The 21132-nt window shown below is 50.3% G+C and overlaps 1 protein-coding gene across 1 annotated transcript in view; it reads right to left on the bottom strand.

The window, feature by feature from the left end:
* Positions 1 to 1556: 1556 nt before the first annotated feature.
* MAP2K6 (mitogen-activated protein kinase kinase 6) overlaps positions 1557 to 21132 on the bottom strand; it is a 40886-nt gene continuing 21310 nt past the window's right edge. Inside the window, exons 2-12 of the mRNA XM_071573898.1 lie at positions 18695 to 18761; positions 17726 to 17774; positions 14944 to 15057; positions 13152 to 13271; positions 12396 to 12512; positions 11940 to 11991; positions 9886 to 10013; positions 9137 to 9214; positions 7969 to 8108; positions 5302 to 5347; positions 1557 to 2108 (exon numbers count right to left, since the gene is read on the bottom strand). Coding sequence (XP_071429999.1) covers positions 2031 to 2108; positions 5302 to 5347; positions 7969 to 8108; positions 9137 to 9214; positions 9886 to 10013; positions 11940 to 11991; positions 12396 to 12512; positions 13152 to 13271; positions 14944 to 15057; positions 17726 to 17774; positions 18695 to 18761 — 989 coding nt within the window. The 3' untranslated portion in view covers positions 1557 to 2030. The remainder of the gene's footprint in view (positions 2109 to 5301; positions 5348 to 7968; positions 8109 to 9136; positions 9215 to 9885; positions 10014 to 11939; positions 11992 to 12395; positions 12513 to 13151; positions 13272 to 14943; positions 15058 to 17725; positions 17775 to 18694; positions 18762 to 21132) is intronic.

The following is a 21132-nucleotide window of genomic DNA, read 5'->3' as shown; positions in this document are numbered from 1 at the left end:
CAGGCACTACCAGTGGTGACAGTGGCAGTCCAGGCACTGGCGGTGTCTGTGTGCGCCTTTCAAAGTGTTGGCATGTCCCCAGCACCAGAGGTGCCACTATTGGGGAACCCCTGCTCTAAATTCTACCCTCCCCATCAGCCCTTCCAAGGGATCGCTTCCCAAAATATGCTCAGACTGTTCCAGAAGCCCAACGTGCAGCAGACGAGTCCGGAGCTGCTAAAGTGGGAGAGCAGGAGCTGGACCCCAGGTTGAATTACACCCTGCAGAACAAATACTGCAGAGCAAGGCATGTTTCTAGTTGGGATTTGCCTCTGAGAGGCTGTGCCAAAGCGATGGGTGGGGATGGGAAGCACGTGGAGGGGCACGAGGCACACATGCACCCCCGGAGCAGCCGGAATGCAGTCCCCTTCCCAGGGCTGCAGGAAGGAGCCATGGGCAAAGGTAAAGGATCTCATGGCCAGAGGAGGCAGCTGGGCAGGTGTGGCTCAGTCAAACCACCATCAGTCTGCAGCCCCCTCGCTCCAGGCTCAGCAACATCTCACAATGCACAGTCCTCCCTTTTCTCTAGACAGTAACCCCAAGGCCAGTGATCTCTGTCTCCCTTCCGACCCCACAGCCTCTGTTCTCCTGCCCTTGGCTGGCAGCTTTTCTTCAAGGACATGGCCAACAGCAATGAGCTCCTGGTATGGATGGGCTGTGGTGTCCCTGCACGGGTTCCAGGCTGCAGCTCCTACAGGACACACCTGTAAGCCATGCCAGAGTCCAGTGCTCCTGGCTGCCCTCAGCATCCTAGCTGGAGCTGGACACAGCCCAAACCACATGCCAGCACAGGCTCCCAGGGAGCACCAGCACTCCCAAAGTGTGGGCAAGCACAGAAGGAATGCTGCCAACACAGTGCCAAGAGCCCTGGAAACCAGCAGCACTACAACATCCCATTTTTCACAGGTGTTATGCCATGCATCCTGTGATCCTGTCTCACCCGGAGAAGGAGAGAGGAGCTCCCTTTTAGGCCCAAAGCAGCTCATCCCCAGCCCAAGGGAGCCTCGGGCACTGCAACACTGCTGGGCCCACGGGCAGGTGGGCACTGACCACGCAGCCTCCTCCTCACCTTTGTGCAACTCATCTGTCAATCTACTTCTCTCTGGGGCTTTCGTCCCAGACACTATCCCAGCGATTCCCACTCCAGAGCCCACGGCCTGCCTGCTGTGAGGCGCTGGGATGCAGAGCAGGGGCTGTGCCCAGCTGGGGGCTGGCAGTGCCCCGCGGGATGGCCGGGACACACCGGCCGGACTCGGAGCGTGGTGTCCGGAGAAGGGGCACCGGCACCTCCCTCCCTCCCACCTCACACGCTGCGAGAGCAGCTCGAGGAGCTGAGCTGCAAGTCTTGCTTATAATTTCCTTTTACGATGCACATTAAACATTTTCCACAACAGAGACATTTCTCCTCCTCCTCCTCCTCCACCTCTTTTCTCTGACACCTTTTTCCCCAGCAAAGCCCTACGACTGCTGCTTGCTGTGGCCTCATTTAGCATCATCATCGTCACCACGCACTCATCCTCATATAAAACAGAAATCTATTCCATCAAGCACTTAACATAAATATTAAAATAATGGAAGGGACAAAATATAAATCTACATACAACTTCATGACTACCATAGCACCTATTACCATGACAAAGCAAATTCTGGTTCAGGGGGAAGGGAAAGGGGATGAGGAGCAAGTTAGGAAGAGGGACTGTCATTAAATATGTAAATCACTCTTTTAAATCTTTTTTTTTTGTTGTTTTGTTTTTGTTTTAAGGTGACCAACCTTATTAAAATTCATTTCACTAACCAGCTCGTTCTATGTCACTATGGATACCAAAGAACCCTTTAAAAAACTTGGGCGAGGTGGGGGTTTCTCAGAATGAAAACAAAACAAAACAAAACACGGCGACTTTCTGTTGGTGCTTCCATGACAAGTCCTGCCACGCGCCCCTCCCCTGCACCCACCAGTCCACAGAAGGGCAATTCATTTACAAGTCCAGTTCTCAGTCTCCCAGGATGAGCTTGACAAAAGAGGCGACGTCTGTCTCTTTGGATTCGTGCAGGGTGAAGAAAGGATGTTGCTGGGGAAGAAAGGAGAGAAGAAACAGCAAAGTTTATTATTCACGACATTGAGGACCGAACCAAAAAGCCTTTTCAGACAATCCTCTAGACAGGGGAAAAAGGTTTTGTCATTAGCACCATAATATTGGGCTTTCCATGTTTGCAGCTGAGGCAGGTTGGGGAGCTCGAGGGGCCACTCTAGGAAAGCTGCAGAGCTGTGCTGCCCTTGTGGCTTCCTTCTAAACCCTGTCCTGCCTGGGAGGGCTGGGCTGGGCTGCTCTCAGTGTTAAAATCAGTGCCTCCACCTCCAGCACCTCGTGCCCCCAGAGCTCTGTGTGTACCTCCCGAGGTGGTGGTTCCCCATCCCACCATCCAACAGCAGTGAGGCAAACCTTGCAGGAAGGCTGACTGCAGCGGGTTTTCCCTCAGCTTCCTCCTTTATCTGTGTATTTACCCTCTGGTGACTCCTGAGTCTCATTTCTTCCCTGAACTGCTCCCACTCGCAGCAGGTCATGGCTACTTCACCCCAACCACTGCACAGGAAAGCCATCCCGACTGGAAAACCACCCGCACTGGTGTGTTTAACTACTCAATCCTGACCAACATGGGGAGAAATCCTGCCAGAAAATCTCGCCTACGTTTCAGCACGAACGGAAAAATATGTGTAAGGAAGAAAAACACAACCAAATACCCTCTGACAGCAACAAAAGCCCCTCTGAACCAACACCAGTGGTTTGGTTTGGTACCAGGACAGCAACATGTCAGCTGAGATCAGACAACTCCCACCTGAAATCCCCAAAACACTGTTCAACACCCACTGTCCTGGCAGATAATTGGATTCATTTGGATGGAGGGTGTCAGAGAGAACCAAAAGGCAGCCCCTGAAGGGGTCACAGTTATCACTGCCTGTGCAAGGTTGGGGGAGCCCAGTTTTAATACCAACACTCTCATTTCAAGACAGATTTTTAAGACAATTTGGGGTTTCCAGGTTTTATGCAAGCTGTCCCTCTCCTCAGTCCCTGAGCATTGGCTGTTTCAGTGATTGTTTATGGCAGTGGCCAAGTGGAGGGAGAAGGGCAAAGAAAAGAGATATTCCAAGGCAGGCATGAGCAGAAAGTTATCAAGACAGCTCTGAGGAGCTGGGAAGTGACCCAAAGACACACCAGTAAGGAAGAGGAAGTACAATTATGTGGGAAATAGAGTAGCAATGGGCTGAGGCAAAAATCCAGGCAAAATTTAAGGTCTCCCTAGGTCAGACAGTCACAGGAATCGCAGTGTCCTGAATAACTCTCAGGGAGGTGACCCAAATGACCTGCCGTGTTATTATCCCAGCGTGATGTCACTGCTCTCACATCCCAGTGAAGTCACACCCACAGTCTGGAGCCACCCACAAGTGTGGCAGGGGTGGCAGCAGTGACCTCCAGCCCTGCCTCCCAGTGACTGAACCCCCCCATGCCAGGAGGGCTGTGCTCCACACCATGTGCAGACCACCAGCCCTGCAGTAGTTTCACGCTCCACTTCACCTGGGGAAGTGGGTTTGAAAATGAAATTAAGCATCCATATCAGTTTTCCTGATGCTGAAGATAGCATAGAGTCATATTTTCCATGAGAAACCTCAATTCCACAGGAAAGCAAGGGAGCAGTCTTGGTCTAAATGACAAGTCCAATCCAGTACCGCAACTTAATGCCATAAGAGAGAGAAAAAAACCCCAACAAAACAGCAACCCTCAACCACAGGACCTCACAACATTCATGTCAGCCATAAAATACCACAGCATTGAGATACTCCAGAGAGGTGATCCAAGAACCTAATTCAATAGAAATGCACTCGCTTGCCAATGGGAATTAATGCTGCAACAGACGGAGCTGCTTTGGTGAACCTTTTTGATAAAAGGCCACTTGGCAAAGTTCAGAGATTTGCTTAAAATAAATATATGTATTAAGTCAATAATATACCAAAAAGAAGTTTTTTTAAAAATCCCTTTGTTTGAAACCAGTATTTGGGCAAACTGTGTGTCAATCAGACCTATATATAGTCTAATTGCATTACAGGGCCCAGCACAAAATGCCACAGGAATCATTCATTGCTCACAACTCAGGTTCAAGAGGTACAGGGGCTTCCAGCATGACCTGCAGTGAGAGCACCTTAAACCCTGGCACCTTCACACCTCTGAGCAGACAGTGTGAGGTGGTGATGACACTGATCCTCTGGATGGCTTGTCCCAGGAATTGTGGCTCAAGGGATACCAATGCCTGGGGAAATTCTGCAGCACTTTCCACCCTTAATCCAATCTTGCCAGTGGCACTGGACAGGGGTGGGAATGTAGGGACAAGGAAGCATTTGGGTGAGGAGCTTCAGAAATAACAGTATTAGGCACCTTCCTGCCTTTATCAAGCTGTGAATCAGGTGAGAGTGCAAAAAGAACTCGATGACTACAGGAGTGAAACACTGACTTCCTAAGGTCTCCTGCTTTTTTCCCAGCTTTTAGGAGCACCAGGATCTGTACCAGAGAGAGAGGCCAAAGAAGCTGTGGAGCCCTAGAAGAAAAACCTGCCCCCAGAGAGTGTTCTTGCCAGCTGCAGCCCAGAGCTGTGGCTGAGCAGACTCCAGTGTCTGCACTGGGAGCTCACCCAGGGCCCTGCCCTGCCCTTCCCAGCCCCAGCCTTTATTGGCCTTTTCTTCCTTAGTTATTCCTCTGCCCTAGACGTGCTCCCAGCAAAGTCTCTAAGCAGCAGATAAAATTCAATAACCGGAATTATTAGTCACAGACTTGTCTCTGTCCCTCTCATCCAGGAATTACTCTGCCCAAAAGCCTCCTCTCCAAGGCACCATGGCAGTTCCTGCAGCCCATGTGGAGCATCTGGCACACACTGAGGTGCCTGAATTTATCATCAAACCCAAGAGAAGGATTTTATCCTTACTGATTCCTCACAGCCTCATTCTTGCCCCTTAGCAAATCTATTACCTGCTTTTATATATTTTTTTCTCTCTTGATCTGACTGGAAAAGCACCTGAATGAGATTTCAAAGAGCATCTTTGACTTGCAGACGCCCTCCCAGGGCCCTGAAGTGTCACAATTCTCATGCCTGTTATGAAAAAACAGATGCTAAGCATCCCAAATCATCATCACAACTGGAATCCCTGCCTTCAGCATCTCATCACAACCCACTGCAGCCCTGAACCAACACACTCCTTGATGCAGCCACACTCACCATAAGCTCTGGGTATGTCGGCCGTTCTTTGGAATTCTTCTTCAAGCTTTAATGCAGAAAAAAGAAAGAAGAAAAAATTAGAAGTTACATTCTCTCTGCAATTTAAGCAAGGCCATAAAACTATACAAAATCAAGGTTTTAAGTCCCTCTAGAATAAGTTCAGCTACTCATCCACGTTGAGGAAATTTGAAGACACCTCAGTCAACACACTCTGTATTCAACACAGAGCTGGATACGAGCAAGTGTTGTGATCTCAAGGTCAAGCAAGAGATCTGGAGACACCATAAACACCAGTCAAGACACTGCCTGTTGCTGGAGGCCACATACAACTGGGTTTTTGGGTGTTCTGCAGCAGGCCAGTGACTAAAGGAATGGATAGAGCCTCCAGCCTCTGCCTGAGAGCAGTGACCAAGTGGCTCCAAAGCACGTGTACAACTATTTGTTTATCACCGCGCCATTATCAGCAGGGACGGTTCCATGGGACATCCTTTTTTTCTCCTCTTCTACAACAGATGGCTCTGGAGGGTTGTAGCTGGAAGTTATTTTGGTTTCCCTCCAGCAGAAAATAGCTTTTAAAAAGACAGGACGTAATCTCTACTCACTTCCTGGCAGTGTATTTAGGGGAAAGACACTTGGAGCAACTTGAAAAGATCTTCACACACGTACGCGGCGGTGGCGGGGAAAAGGTGTCACACTGAGCCAAACAAAAGTGAGAACCTCGGCAGTGATCAGTGGCTCCTCTGCTGGGATTTGCAGGAGCCCAGAGGAAGCAGGGGACACACACTGAATAGATATTTCCTGCTTGCTGTGAGGAGCAGGCTCGTGTTCAGTGTCATGTTGTGAATGAACAGAGGAACCAAGGGCCGATACGTGCCAATGTTGCTGAACTGGAGGTACGGGATGTGTCACATCCTCTGAGCTCCAGAGAGGCCTGAGCCAAGATGACAAGGTGAATTTGAAGGTTGTGTCCAGATTTGGTATAATTCTCTTAATTTAGACCCTCTGTGAATAAAAACCTTCTTCCCAGGTTGTTAATAGCAGGAAATCTGGTGACAAGTTACTGAAATCGATGTAAATTTTCAGGAATGAAAGTCATATTAGGATCTGATCCTGACTCAGACATCCCAGGAACTTTCCTGCAGTGGCTACAGGTGATCAGACTTCACTGCCCCATGCAGCAGATGAATTAGACATAAAACTAACTCAGACTTGATGCACTGAGTGGATGTCACCGGGTTTGGTGTCAGAACAAATTCTCAGACTCAACAACACAGAACTAGTGCAATCTGCCACCAAATTCACTGTTCTGAGTCCATGCCCCAATGCTGGCATTGATAGATCTTCAGTGATCCTGAAGGGCACGATTTGCCAGGAGAGGAATGCTTCCCAAAGTGGCCATGGATGTAACTCCTAAGCCAGCCCCAGCCTGAGCTGCAGGACACCAGACTTGCAAGAGCAAACCACTCGATGAGGAACAACAGCCTGCCTGGCACAAACAGGCAACTTGGCAACAACAAACAGCATGAGAGAACAACAGCTGGTCCCAAACCTCAGCGTGGGCCTTGCAAAAACGGTGGGCATTTTGGGAGAGGGTTTTTCCAAGCCAGCTCCCACCTCTCCAAACACAGAGCAGTGTGGGCATGGCAGGTATTCCCCAGCATGGGTCGGTGGGGAGGCGAGGAGCGAAACCACAGAGGCATGAAAACATGTTTGAACACAACTCCCAAGAATGTGACCGTCGGTACTGAGAGTCCCCAGGCAGGAGTGGCCGATAATCCCCTCTCTGGGTCACGGCAGAGCCGGCTGAGCTCCGTCCCTGGCACTGGCACTCAGGAACAGTCTCATGTTTCTGTATTTGTCGATCTGTCGTCCTCTCTTGGCCACCACAGAAACCCACCATCCACCTGCCAACTTGGCAGGCAGCGGAGGGCACTGCAGCGCCTGGAAAATCACCCGCCTGCCCCGCGGTTCCAGGGAAGCTGGAGGAGCAGCAGGCAGGAGCTGTGGGGCAGCTGCCAGCCCTGGGAGCCGTGCTGAGGGCAGCTCTGAGCTCCCTGCAGAGCCTCTGCAGCTCCCACAGCCTCCAGACAGCCTCAGGCCTTTTTTGACACCGCAGCCAAACCCTCCCACTGTTCCCGCTCTGAGTCCAGTGGAAAGCAGCACAGCGGCTGGAGGGCCTGGAGGGGGAGAGATGCTGACAGGGGCCACCACGGGGCAACCTCTGCCCTCAGACCTGTGTCCCCTGGCAGCAGGAGCAGGAGAAGGCAGCCATTCCACATCCTGCTCCCCTTTCCAGCCTCGGGGACGTGAGGGGCTGGCGGAGCTGCTTGACTGCACCTGCCTGTGCAAAGGAAACTCTGTGCACAGGCAACTGGAGTGAGGAGCCTCCTAAACCCTTCCTCCTATGCATCCCCCAGAGGAGATGAAGCCTGTTCTTCACCACCTCACACAGCCACCACCACCACTGCTCTGCCTGCACAGTTCCAGGCACCCACCCGGCTCAGGGAGGGCAGGAAGGCACATCCCTTCCTGGGGGGATGTTCTGCCCCAAAACTGGGTTTGTACACCCAAGGGCTGCCCCCGGGGACAGGGACACAGGAGACCAATGGCCCCTGTGCTTCTCAGCCCAAAAGGACACAGGTGAGTGAGGCCATGAAGGTATTTTACCATTGCGAGGTAAAATCAACGAACTCCGCTGAGAACTTCTCCACTGGGAGCTGCGGCGACGGCTCCTCCACCACCTGCTTGAGCTGCTGGAAGGGCGTCCCCCAGGAGTCGTAGGGAAAGCGCAGGATGGCCAGCTCGATCTGGGGAGACACAGCCTGCACCTCAGGGAAGGGGAGGACACCCCACAGCCCAGCCACCCCACTGATTTCAGACTTCCCTGTGCCCACCCAGGGGTGTGATTTTAGGCTCTGCACAAATCCAAGGGCTGGAGACAGGCTGATGTTGTTCAGCCTGGAGAGGGGAAGGCTCCAGGGAGCCCTCAGAGCCCCTTTCAGTGCCTAAACGGGGCTTACAGAAAGAAAAGAGAGCCATTTTTCACATGAGCAGACAGTGATAGGACAAAGGGGATTAGTTTTAAACTAAGAGAGATATAGAATAAATGACAGGAGGAAATTCTTCCCTGGAAGTGTCCAAGGCCAGGTTGGACAGGCCTTGGAGCAATCTGGGATAGTGGAAGGTGCCCCTGCCCATGGCAGGGGGTGGAACAAAATGAGCTGTAAACTCCCTTCCATCTCAAACCGTTCTGTGATTTCCTCACACCCCACTCAGGCCACAGCATCTTGCTTAACCTTCCCCAGCAAAAGGAAGAGGCCAGAGGAGACCCAGAGGGCTCCACATTCAATTCCCTGCTCCCTCCATGTCCGATATCACCCGGGAAAGGTGGGAAGTTAAAAGCAGCCCCACATTGCACAGGGTAACTGCGCTGTAAAATGACTCTGTGAGCAGATGGATCCCCCCCAAACACTGCGTGGGAGACCCCACCCAGCCCTGCTCTGCTGAGGGGGGCTCTGCTAAATTGCTGAGTGCCGGGACAAGGTCTTTGTGCTCGGAACCCAACCTGCTCCAGGCGCCTGTGCCTGTGCCTTAGTCCATGCTGCCATCTCCTGGCAGCTGCAGCACTAAGGAGCTGACAAAGCAGTTCCATTCTCCTTCCCTTCAACCCTACAGCACATCCCCGGGTTCCCCCAGAGCTGTATTCCCGTTCCTACTCCACCATCTTCCCAAGGAACCAGAGCCACCAGTGTCAGTGGGACTGTGGGGAGGAAAATGAGACCATGAGCAACACTGAGCCCGGCTGGCATCGCTGCCAGCCCCCAGGCCACCCTACCATCGTGATCCCCAGGCTCCAGATGTCGGATTTGACGCTGTACCCCTTCTGGTTCAGCTCTGGGTTAATTCTCTCAGGCTGTGAACAGAGACAGAGGTGGATGAGGAACAGGGATGGTCCCAGTGCCATGCCCAGTCAACCAGGGCTCACCATCCTCAGGTGGGGCTTTCAGGGTGGCAGCCCACTTAGCCCACACCACCAGGCTGCTCTCTTGGTTGTTGTGGGGCCAAATCTGGTCCCCCATCCTCACAGTAAGGGCAGGCAATGAAATGGGGCACCAGAAGCAGGTGACACCTGCACCAGGGACTGGGGTGGCATAGCTGGCATGGAGGGGTGACAGGCCTCAACTCTCCAGGACTGTTTTCACCCTGTGCAAGTACTCCATAAAGGGTGAATCCCGAACAGCAGCTCCCTGGAGGAGCCCAAGGGACCCAATCCCTGGAGACTGTTTTTCCTTCCAGACGCTAAGTATTATTGCCCCCACCAGGCAAATGGCAAACATGCAGGAGGGAGCAATTCCAGAGCCTTTCCCAAGTCACAGGGAGGTGAAAAGGCAGCAAGAGGTTGTGCCCAGGAGATCCATGAGACCTGTCTCCCCCTCTGCCCCTTTACAGGGGGACTGTATCCCTTAACTTCAGGGATATGCCTTCCCAAAGGAGTCCCCGGGACACATGACAGAGGCTGATCCTTCCCCCCGAGCTCATGTTCCTTTGGCTGCTCCCCTGCAGCTTCTCCACAGCTCAACTTACAGCCATGTAGGGTTTGCATCCTGCATCCATGGTTTTGGCAACCGAGTCCACGAGGTAACCGCTAATGCCAAAATCGCACATTTTCACCTGCCCCTGCGTATTGATCAACACGTTAGAGGGCTTTACATCTGCAAGAAGGAACACAGACCACAGTCACTGTCACATGTGGGTGGCTGGGCCAAGCCAAAAAAGGCTGAAGAGCTTCCTATCAGCAGAGGGCACCCAAGGAGTCTGTGCAGAGCCCTGAGCCTTGGACATGCCAAAACCCCGCTGGCTGCGGCTGCTGCTGTTCAGGTGACAACTCATGGGCCTGTCATGTGCCCTGCCAGTGTCCCTTCACCTGCAGACTCCCTCCTCCATCTGGGGCAGAGGGAGGTAACCCTGCACACAACCATCATATCCCACAGCATATGGGATGGCCACAGACACCACAGCAGCTCTGCAGGGCTGGGGGCATCTCCATGGGATGTCTGCAAAGGGCTGCAGCTCTGCCAAGTCCCCACAGATCTGATCTCATTCCACCAAAAGCAAAACTCATGGAGAAAGCATGAGGAGTGGGCAGGAAAGGATGAAATGAAAGGGTGCAGGGAAGGAGGGAGCTGTAACTAAGACAAAGTCCAAGATTTCAGAAATGGGCTTTGATTTGAAGATCTCAGGCCTGACAGCAGCGTGAGCAGCAGCAGGAGTGTGGGTGCTTCACACCTTATGGAAACCAAGCCAGTGGCTCATCTATTTATTACTGCCAGATTTATCTGCTTCCCATCACGGCTTCATAATCCCTGGTGAGTTCACACTTGCATCACGTTGTAATTCCCATCAAAAAGGGAAATCAAGGCACAGAAATATGCCAGAAAGTGATATACAGAAGAGCATGGAGGTGCTTTCCTGCACAGCAGACAATTGCTCTGTGAGGATAATCCCAAATGAAATCCCAACACAGCACGGGTGACTCCAACAGGAGTGATCCTTTCCCTGCTGCCACCCAGAAATAACAGGTCTCTTCTGCAAGAAGATCCTCTGTCTCCATGTGATAAACTATTAAATACAAGGCTGAAACATCATCTGAGAGAGGCCAGAAGCTGCTTTTGAGTCCTCTTTATTAGAACTGGGTGGTTTACAGCTCCTTAACATCTGCTCTCTAATCAGTATTCTGCAATCAAAACCCTCAGGTATCTGAGATCCTCACCCATCTGCTACTGTGCTGAAGTAAGACAGTTTTCAATGGAAATCAAACAAGTAAACAGAAATCCAAGAGCCAAGCAGTGTTTTCCACCTCCTGTAAGTGATACAGAAGGTGGAAACTCAACTCCCAGCCACAGGCAGAGTGTACTCAGTGTGGCTGCCTGCTCAAGCTGAACTCTGCTGCTTCAGATGCTCCTTCCCAGGCACTCACACACTCCAGGGAGAGCTTTTTCCTCCTCATGACAAATTGAATATGACCCTTTAAAAATAAAAGGTGTCAAGCAGCAACTGCAAATTTGTTTCTTCCTAAGTGTGTTCACGGCATCTTTGAGATGCTCTAGAGGGGTAAATGTCAGAAGAATTTAAGGAGGGTTTTATGATTTCACTTGAGGCTATTTTAGCTCTTGAACTGTTCTGCTCCAGCAGTGCTCAGGGAAGCTCAAGGAAGGGGATGAGGGTGGGTAGATCACTGTCCAAGGCATCATTCTGGCAGGGAAATGCCTCTCACTGCACATCAGCACAGAACTGGGGCAGAAACCTTGGCAGAGCCTGGTCCAAAGCTCACCAGGGTCAGAAGATTGGCTGAATTCTGCAGAGGTGTGGAAACAGACCATGGGATTTCAGGAAATGCAACCCTTTTCCTGCCAGCACAACCAGGCTGGAGCTCAATTCTCCACCTGGGACCAGCAGGCAGCTTCCAGCAGCCATTTCCTCTGACTGGGTTTTGCTGCAAGTCACGAGATGCTGGGGAATATTTTTGCTGTCAAAGGCCCACTTTATCTGGGGTGTTTTGGGAGCCCTTGTCAGGCTGAGAGCAGGGCAGACAGACAGACAGACACCAGCGTGGTCAGGGCTGTGTGCCTGGCACTCACCTCGGTGGATCACAGAGAGCTTACTGTGGAGATGTTCTAGTGCTTTTACAATCTGAAACAACAAAGCCAGAGTCAATCACAGCTGGCAGCACCATGAGGAGGAGGAAACACCTGCCTTCACCCACCCCATCCCCATCAGACCTGCCTGAAGGGTCTCCCACAAGTCCTGCACCCTCCCAGCAGCCCAGGGTCACGGTGGATACCCAGGGACCTTCCCTGGCAAAAGAACTGCTGGACCCTCCCCACATCTCACACCGTGTCACGCACAGGTACTTTACAGGTTATTTATGGATTAAAAATAACTTCACCTGAGACCAGATCCTGGAAGCCAGCTAGGAATGTCCACATGGGCTGTGGCCCACGGACCATGCTCTTCCTGGTGCGAACAGAGCTTGGGTCACGTAGGACTTGGCTTAGAAGAGAAGCCCCTTCCCTCCTCACCCCACCAGTACTCACAGAGACAGCGATTTTCCCCAGGATGTCCTCAGGAATCGTCAGGCCTTTGTCAATGACATGTTTGTAGAATTTGTCCAGGGAGGTATCCATAAGCTCCATGCAAATCCACACATCTCCCTGGAGAATAAAGAGAGCAGACATCTGCCTACTGGACCAGGCATCCTTTCCTTCCTTTCTTTCCATTCCTATCCTGTGCAAAACTCTTTGCTGACCCTTTTGCCTTTTCCCTGTCTTTTAAAACTCATTCAGCAAAACTGCATTGGGCTTTTTCTTTCCTCCTCTCCAGCTGGCAGTAAGTGCTGTCACATTCCCTACCATTTAGGGGGTACTTTTTGCTGTCTTTTCCCAAAGCAGAGTTCTGGTGATGTAGGAGCTCAAAAAGTTATCAGAACTGAAGCTCCTAATGCAGAGCCAGGAAAAGTTCAGCTCTGCAGAGCTATGCTTAAAACTCTTCAATAAATCCTGCTTTTCAGAGCTCTCCACATTTTTCCTCCCCATGGCTTTCTCATCCCAAGCCAGAGCAGCATTAACACTACAGGACCAGGCTGTGGGCTGGTGGTCTCAGTGACCAGCCACCCCCAGCAATAAAACTCACTGTATGTGACAGATCCTTAGGCCAGGATTGAACAAATCCATATTGTACCAAGCCTGCATGTCTAGATGGTGATTAAACCCTTGGCACTTGGAGGAAGTCTAGAGAAGGGAATTCAGGGCCTGGGAGAAGGGGCAGCACAGCTCAGCTCCAGGATTCCGTACCTCTCGGAAAAGTGCCCCGTAAAACGTGACGGTGAAGGGACAATCCACTGTCCTCATGGAGATATCCAGGTCCATCAACAACCTCTTCTGCTCCTGGCTGTTCACTGTGGCTCGGATCCGCTGGAGGACAGAGCGGGTCAGTGGTGGCTGCCAGCACTTGGGTGCCACAGCCACACCTGGGCTGGCCATGGGGCCCCCACACCACACCCTGACCCTCCCACCACACCCTGACCCTTCCACCACACCCCCAGTGTCCCCCTTTTATCACATCTCTTTGTCACAGGCACATCACAAGCACAGCACCATGGCAGGAGCATCCAGTGCCAACAGGGATCTTCTCACCTCAGCCCAAACCACAGGGGATTTCGCTCTTCCTTGCAAACACCACTCTTGGCAACAGCCAAAAGAAACGAGTGTTGGGAGAGAAGAAAGGAGCAGGAAATCAGAGTCTAGGCTGGTGGAAAGCTGTGACTTTGGGAGCTGTAGTGGACATCTATTACATCTCAGCAAACTCTGGCCATGAGAGGGGACTCCAGCCCTGCACCAGAGCCCGTGGGCTCCTCATGGCTTTGGAAAATGTGCCTTTCCCAGTCTCCCAGGAAGAAATGCCATTTATATGAAATACCTGGGGACCCTCAGCTGGAAAGCACCACAACAGGGCACAGCACAATCCAACATGGGTCACACACATACCCCAGGTTCTGTGGCCAGAGCCCCTCAAGGTCAGCAATGGGACAGAATTAAACTGTTGAGCACCATAGATGGCCTGAATGCTCCTGCCATACCCTGTTCAGATCTTCCATCACACTCACAGACATCTTTTGCAGTTTGGTGAACACCAAAGCAAAGAAGAAGTCCAAATGCAGAGCACAGAAGCCCTGAGAAATGTCCCACCTAGCACCCACAGCAAAGTCTATCCACAACTGAGGAGCTAAGAGTTTTCCCTCAGTTTGCTCATAGCTTCCAGCTCTGCATCTCTTTTTTCCTTATTCAGAAAGGAAACTTGAGGTAAAATTCAGCCAAGCAATAACTGGTCCTTCCCAAACTACACATTTTCCCATGACCAAATTTATGAGTCTAAGCTGTTGTTATGAAAACTTTTCATAACAGCATCTACAAGCCTGCCCTGAATCAAGACCCCACTGCAGCAGGCAAAATGTGAAAATCCCAACAAAAATGTCCCATTCCAAATTCCCTTAAAAACTCTCAGATGAGAAAATACTGTTATGCAATTAAATTCATTCTTCTTTACAAAGTGCAAAGCCCTGAATCTAAAGGTATGACTACATCAGAAAAAAATATGTACATTTAAAAAATTATGGCAAATAAAATCCTAGGAAAACAGGAATATTGCAGATAAACATGACTTATGCACTGTAGTGCTGGAGACTCGTTGAGCATGACAGTTTTAGAACACATCCCTTGGTTAAAAGGCTCAAACCTCTCTCAGCACTCTTTGAGTCCCTCAAGCTCAAAACTGTCCTGGGTTTTGCTTTTTCCCTGCTATTTTTTCAGACCATCAGTGGACTGCTTTCCATGCTGTCACAAGGATCTGCTTCCAGGACAGGAAGATCTACCCTGAGTTAGACTCCTGAGGAGATGGCCTTGAAGGGAAATACTTGGAACTGAAGGCTTTAAATCAGCAAAGGAACTGCAGAGGAGAGTAAAACACCCTGGGACAGAACACTGGTTCAGAGAGGATTTCACGAGGAAAGGAGCAGACCTCAGCCCAGTGAGATGAGAGCTGTGGTGGGCACACAGACACAGACACGAAGCCCGAGGCTCACTCTACCTTCACTGCCATGATCTGCCCGCTGGGCATGTGCCGCATCTTCTCCACCACCCCGTACGCACCTCGTCCCAGCTCGGAGATGGGCTCCAGGTCATCGGCTTTCACCTCAAAGTTCTGCAGGAGAGACAACCCTCAGCACCACGGTGGCCACGGCTGTGCCAGGGCAGGAATGCCCCCCAAAATCCAGCCCTGCCTGGCACATCCCCTCACCCTGTGTGTGCCCTCCCCAGCACACCAATCCCAGTACCCAGAGGCTGCAGGGAGGATGAGCCAGCAGGCAGGGATGAGGAGGACGTGCCCTGTGAGCAGAGCCTGTGCCACAGAATCACAGAATGGGGAAGGCTGGAAGGGACACACTGGAGTCATCTGGTCCAATCTCCCTGCTCAAGGAATGTAAAGGAGCATCTGAGCAGAGTAGGCACAGGAAGAGCTGTTCCTTTGGTGGGATGCTCTGAGAGCCACCTACAGCCCAGTGTCACAGAATCATGGAAAGCTTTGTGTTGGAAGAAACCTTACAGAACATCCAGTTTCATGGCCATGGGCAGGGACACTTTCCACTAGTCCAGGCTGCTCAGAACTCCATCCAGCCTGGACTTGGACACTTCCAGGGATGGGACAGCCACAGCTTCTCTGGTAAACCTCTGCCAGGGCCTCACCACCCTCACAGGGGAGAATTTTTTCCTAATATCCAACTTAAACCTACTGTGTTTTAGTTTGGATCTATTCCCCCTTGTCTTGTCATTACATGCTCTTGCCCTGTCCCTCCCAGTCACCTTCAGCTGGCAGCACTTTCAGTCTCTCCATCCTCTAAGTGCTGGGATGGAACACACCACACCAGCTTCTCCCCTGGGAATCACCTTCAGTCTTATTTTAATTTTTCTTCCTTCCATCTTTCTCCTCCCCCAAACAATCATGAAAATACCTCCAGGTTTTTAAGATCTGCAACAGTTTATTTCTCCAGACCTGCAGATGGACCAAACAGCAACTGAGTGTGCCCCATTTTCAAACCACAGAGGATTTGTTTTGTCTGTCATCTCTTCCTCCTGTTCTTACACAAAGGGTGACTTTGTTTGGACTCTGCATCCCAACCTGCCCTTCTTTTCTGCTACGATATTGTGCAGTTGCTCTATTTTTTGCCTATTATTATTATTATTTTTGGATGTTTAAAGCAGGCCCTTGCCACTAAGCCCTGCCATTCTGTTTGCTGAACTCACAACCACATCACTCAGTCACCCTGCAGAAGGCAGCGGGTGAGAAGGGACCCATTCACAGGGAATAATCCCACACAGCTTTTTGTCGGCACAGCAGAAAAATTCCTGCAGCCTGCAGTGGTTGGGGATGCCCCAGGGAGCAGGGATGCACTGTGGGAATGTGCACAAGGAGCCCTGCAAAACATTCTGGAGGAAGAGCAATTTAAGCATCTCTGACACTGCTCCTGCTGCTCAAGGGGATCCTCTTCAAACAAATGCTTGAAGGGCACTTCAAATGAGCAGCAAAGCCAAAAGGGAGGGGAGGGAAAGTGGCTTTCCCTCGGGATCAGGGTGAGGGCAGACAGGCTGGTGGAAGAGGGAGCCCATCCTAAAGGAACCTGGCTGGATAAACAGGGAACAGATCTATGGGAAATACAAGCCATGGCATGCCAGGCCCTCTGAGACAGCCACAGATCTGTGGCTGTAGAACACAATGAGCTCTGGGCTTTACAAGTGTTTGTCTTTGCACCATCCACCACAGCCTGGCTGCCTCTGTGCAAGGAGCTTTTCTGGAGCCTTCCCTCATCCCTGGGACTGCAGGAGAGAAGTGATTTTCTTGGAGCATTGCTTGCTCTAACAGCAGGCAGCATTTTCTCTGCCTCCGTGCTGCACCATTTTGCTCCAGAAGCATCTCACACTGTTTCCACCTTCCAGGCCCTGCTTCATGCCAGGGAAAACACAAAATGAAAGAAAAGCATCCAAAGATAGGTATTATAAAACACTATTGGATTAGCATTTCACTTCATAAATTAACTTGCTGACACCAAGGCCCATCTTTTGCACCTAATAAATTTGTCGTCCAGCTTTAAAATGCTTTTATGGTTCTGTTCTGCCCTTTTTTCCCTATCAAAATAACGGGCCTGGGTTTTGGTTTTTCCCTGCTGTTTCTTTCAGACCATCAGGTGGACTGCTTTCCATGCTGTCACAGGGATCTGCTTCCAGGACAGGAAGATCTACCCTGAGTTAGACTCCTGAGGAGATGGCCTTCCATATTAGTGAAGGGAAATACTTTGGATCGAGGCTTTAAATCAGAAGGCTCTGTTAGCAATCCCCTTGCTTTAAAATGGTTGTTTCCAGGGGATTAGCTGCACCTTGTTGCAGCAAGGAAGGAATTTCCACGGTGGAAAATATGAAGGGAACCCACGTGCCATGAGAGGCAGAGGGGGAGTGTTTGGGACATGTTCATCAGAGCTGTGCCAAGCAGCAGGTCCCACTGCAGCTGGCCAAGGGGCCACACTGCTGGCCCACACACAGCCCTTGCTGCAGGAGCACAAACCCCACGTGCCAGTCAAGTATCTATGGCTGGAGGTGGCTGCCAGGGCTCACAAGCCCCCAGAGCTCAGCGGCTCCCAGGCTGGCTCTTCTCAGCTTTTATTTATCCAGCAACTGCCTTCCATTTCAAGCAAAACAGGCTGAATTATTTCTAATAGTTGGTATTTATTAATCTGCCCTTTTGAGGGGGCTGAAGTGAAGTGATCCCACAGCAGCCAGCCCAGGATGGTCACCTGTCCCCAAAGGTCCCCTGGTCTTACCTCCTCCCCAATAGAGATGCAGGCTTTGGAGTCTAGATCTCTGGGTGGCCTGCAGGAAAGGGAAAAGATGCTTTGAAAAGATCATTTTCCCCTCAGTGAATAAATATAACCCCCATGGTGCCCCAAGCCATCCCCTCACACCTTCATCCAGCAGCCCTTGGAGCCCTGAGCAGGCTCCTGGTTTTGCAGGAGCAACACATACAGCCAAGATCCACAAAGTCACCCCAGAAAGGGCTCAGGAAGGAAGCTGCTGGAATTGGCATTTCCCACACCCAGCTACCCCATGCAGGAACCCAGAGCCATTCACTGGGAAAGGCAAAGCAGGTGGCAAGCACCAAATCCCTGCCAGCCTGTAGGAAAAATGGATTAAATGGGCATAAAGACCTAGACCCACTGTAAATTATTGCCTCAGTCACACAGCACATGGTAACAGGCTAAAAAAAGTGAATTCTCAGGGAAGCAAAGAAAGTCAGGCAGGCTGGAGCTGCCCAAATTGCCTCAGAACTAGAGGGTTTCCTTTTGCAAGGCTGACTGTGTGGAGCAGGGGATGCATTTTTCTGCCTTGATCAAAGGCATGTTACTCAAACTGGGTGGCCAAAGTGCCACCTCAGCCAAAACTGGGTGCCCATTCTGTTTTTTGTCTTCTCCTGCCTTATTAAGCAGCACATGAGACGTGGGCACGTGATGGGCACAGGTGATGGGCTGAGACCCCCTGGCACTACCTGAGAAATAAAATACATGGGCTGTGAAGTGATTATCACCCAATCATGGAATGGTTGGGGTTGGAAGGGACCTTAAAGCCCCTCCAGTTGCACCCCCTGGCATGGGCAGGGACACCTTCCACTATGCCAGGGTGCTCAGAGCCCCATCCAGCCTGGCCTTGGCCAGGGCAGGCACCAGCAAAGGCTGGAAGCAACTGGGCTTCGTGGCTTTCTTTTCCTTCTCCCTCTTTAGTGTTTTTAGACTTACGTGGAGCTTGTCTGTGGTTGCTCAAATGCTTCTTTAGGAATTTTCAGCCCAGGGTTTCTCTTCTTGCCTGTGAAACAAGGAAGAGGCAGAGTTAAAGAAAAGCACTGTTGTTGTTGTTGTTGTTGTTGTTGTTGGGATTTGTTTTGGGTTAATTTGCAAAACACAGCTTGTCTATATTTGTTGACCTTATTTAACATAAATGCCTGGCCAGGCTGGTGGTGGAGACTCAGGGCACAGAGTTCAAACATAAAGTGCCTTTGTTCAGTAAGGCTTCATTTAGACCTGCAAGGTCTGGCTGCCAACTTGGTACAGAGAACAGGCAGGAGCTCTGGCAAAGGCAGAAAATGCAAAAGGAAAAGGTATTTCTCCTCCTACCCACATAGGATCCCTTAGAACATTTCTTAGATTTTTCAACCATTCCAGATACACAACTGCAAACCCTGGCAGCATTAAAAACCTTTTTAAAATTGAATCTGAAAGTCCAGATTCTGATTCTGTTTAACTGGATGTTTCACCTCTTGGCCATTAAAGCTGTGCAAATCCAGGAAAAAAATAAAGCAGAATTAAGTTTGCAGCTTCAAAGCTGTTTGTTTCTGTTCACACTGAGCAGCCAAGCTTTGCTGAGCTGGATGGAACTCAAACTCTGAAGGAGCTCAATGCAGCTCTCCTGGAAAGGGGGTCCAAGTCAGCAGACACAGAGCCAGGCAGAAACACAGGAACCTTTTTATGACTGCACATATACAGCCACATTTCAGCAAGGGGTTTGGAATTCATGGATAAAATAACCTGGGAATATAAGTCATGTCACCAAAACCCCAAGGTAAACAACTGGCTGTTTGGCTGTGCAAGAAAATCCTTGTTCCCCCCCCCCAAAAAAGGCACAAGCATCTAATTTAGGCATTTAACATTTTTACCCCAACAATTTATATCAATTACTGCCTTTCTTTTAAGCATGAGTTTCATTCTCTTTTCCCCACACTCTCTCAAAATTCACCTATACATGTCTAAATTTGTTTTTCCTTTTGACACAAACTCCTGTCAATAGATGCCTGTGCATCCCAGTGCCAGAGGGGTGTTGGCTCAAAGTCCAGGCACCCAGAATGGAAAATGACCTTTTTGAATCAATTAGTCAATTCAGATTGTCAATATTATTTTTTTTAGTATTTTTTTCCTTGTCTGCTCCAAAAGATGGGATCACGCTCACTCCTTTTGGCAAAGAGTCATTCCAGGATGGGACAGGCTGCAAGAACCCAGCTGACAACTCATGGGAAAAGCATTTATTGAAAACCCCTGTCCACCTTCACTATCAGGGTTAGAAATCAACAGAGCTGAATTTACATAATGGGAAAAAAAAAGTAAAAAAAGCCAATTCTCTGCTCCCAGGAGCTTCCAACCTAACACAGAGAAGGCACAATAAAAGCAGCAAGGTCACTCAGAAGCACAAACAGCTCTCAGTTCTCCCAAGAGGTAAAAGCTGGTCTGGAAGGAAAGAGAAATGATGCTAAAAGCCAGTGGAGGAATTCCTACAGTGGGCAGAGCTGCTCTGTGACCCTTTTCCTTCTAGTTTTCTTAGCTGTACTGCACAGGCATCCAGAAGGCACAACTGAGGAACAAGCCCTGCTGTGCTGGATGCTCTGGATTCCATTCCTTGCCCAAGCTGTGCCAAGTGCCCCTCGGGATCCATCGGGATGCTAAATGGGTAACAGTGCTGTGGATGTTGGCGTGTCAGCTAAAAAAGGAATCTCAAAAATACAGGTCTGGCAGTGCAGGCCAACAAAATCCCTGTTTCTCTGGCAATTTCCAAGCCTGTCACCCCAGTGAACTCTGCCTCCAGAAACCTGCCTGCATCCCCAGGCAAACAAGACAACCACAGGCACAAGAAAAGCATCCTCATCCTGATTTTCTATGTGGAAATCCAGACACAAACATCCACTAAGCTGCCCACAGAGGCAGGAACTGCCTCTTTAGAGCTGAACTCTCCCTCTTAACACTCACCAGCTGCCTTTTGACACACCACATGGACCAGCCCTTCATCCTGCTACAATCACATTGGCACAACCAAAATCAAATGAGAAACAGGCACAAATTATTCCTTTTTTTTAAATTTTTTCCTTTGTGGCTTTGCTTGCACCACCCCTAGTGCTGTACCTGAACCTCAGGAACCTGCTCTGGGGCAGCTCTGGGAGGGTGAAAAAGGAACCTACTGGAAATTACCCTAATTTGAACTGGAACCAGAACAGGTTGTACAGCGTTTAATCTTATCATGGTTCACAAGTGGTGTCAGCAGAACTAGGTAGCCAAGTGCCAAACCCAAATAAATATTAAAAGCCTTCTGGTGAAATAAAATCTGCACTTTGGGGAGTTTATTTTCCTTGTCTCTTCTTCACAGAATACAATATTTTGAAGCTTTGCCATTTTTTTGAAGCACAATCTGTCCG

Source organism: Pithys albifrons, chromosome 19, assembly GCF_047495875.1.
Source record: "Pithys albifrons albifrons isolate INPA30051 chromosome 19, PitAlb_v1, whole genome shotgun sequence".
In the NCBI taxonomy this organism is placed as follows: domain Eukaryota; kingdom Metazoa; phylum Chordata; class Aves; order Passeriformes; family Thamnophilidae; genus Pithys; species Pithys albifrons.
Note: the sequence above shows the minus strand (reverse complement) of the source record. Positions and strands in the feature narration are given on the sequence as shown.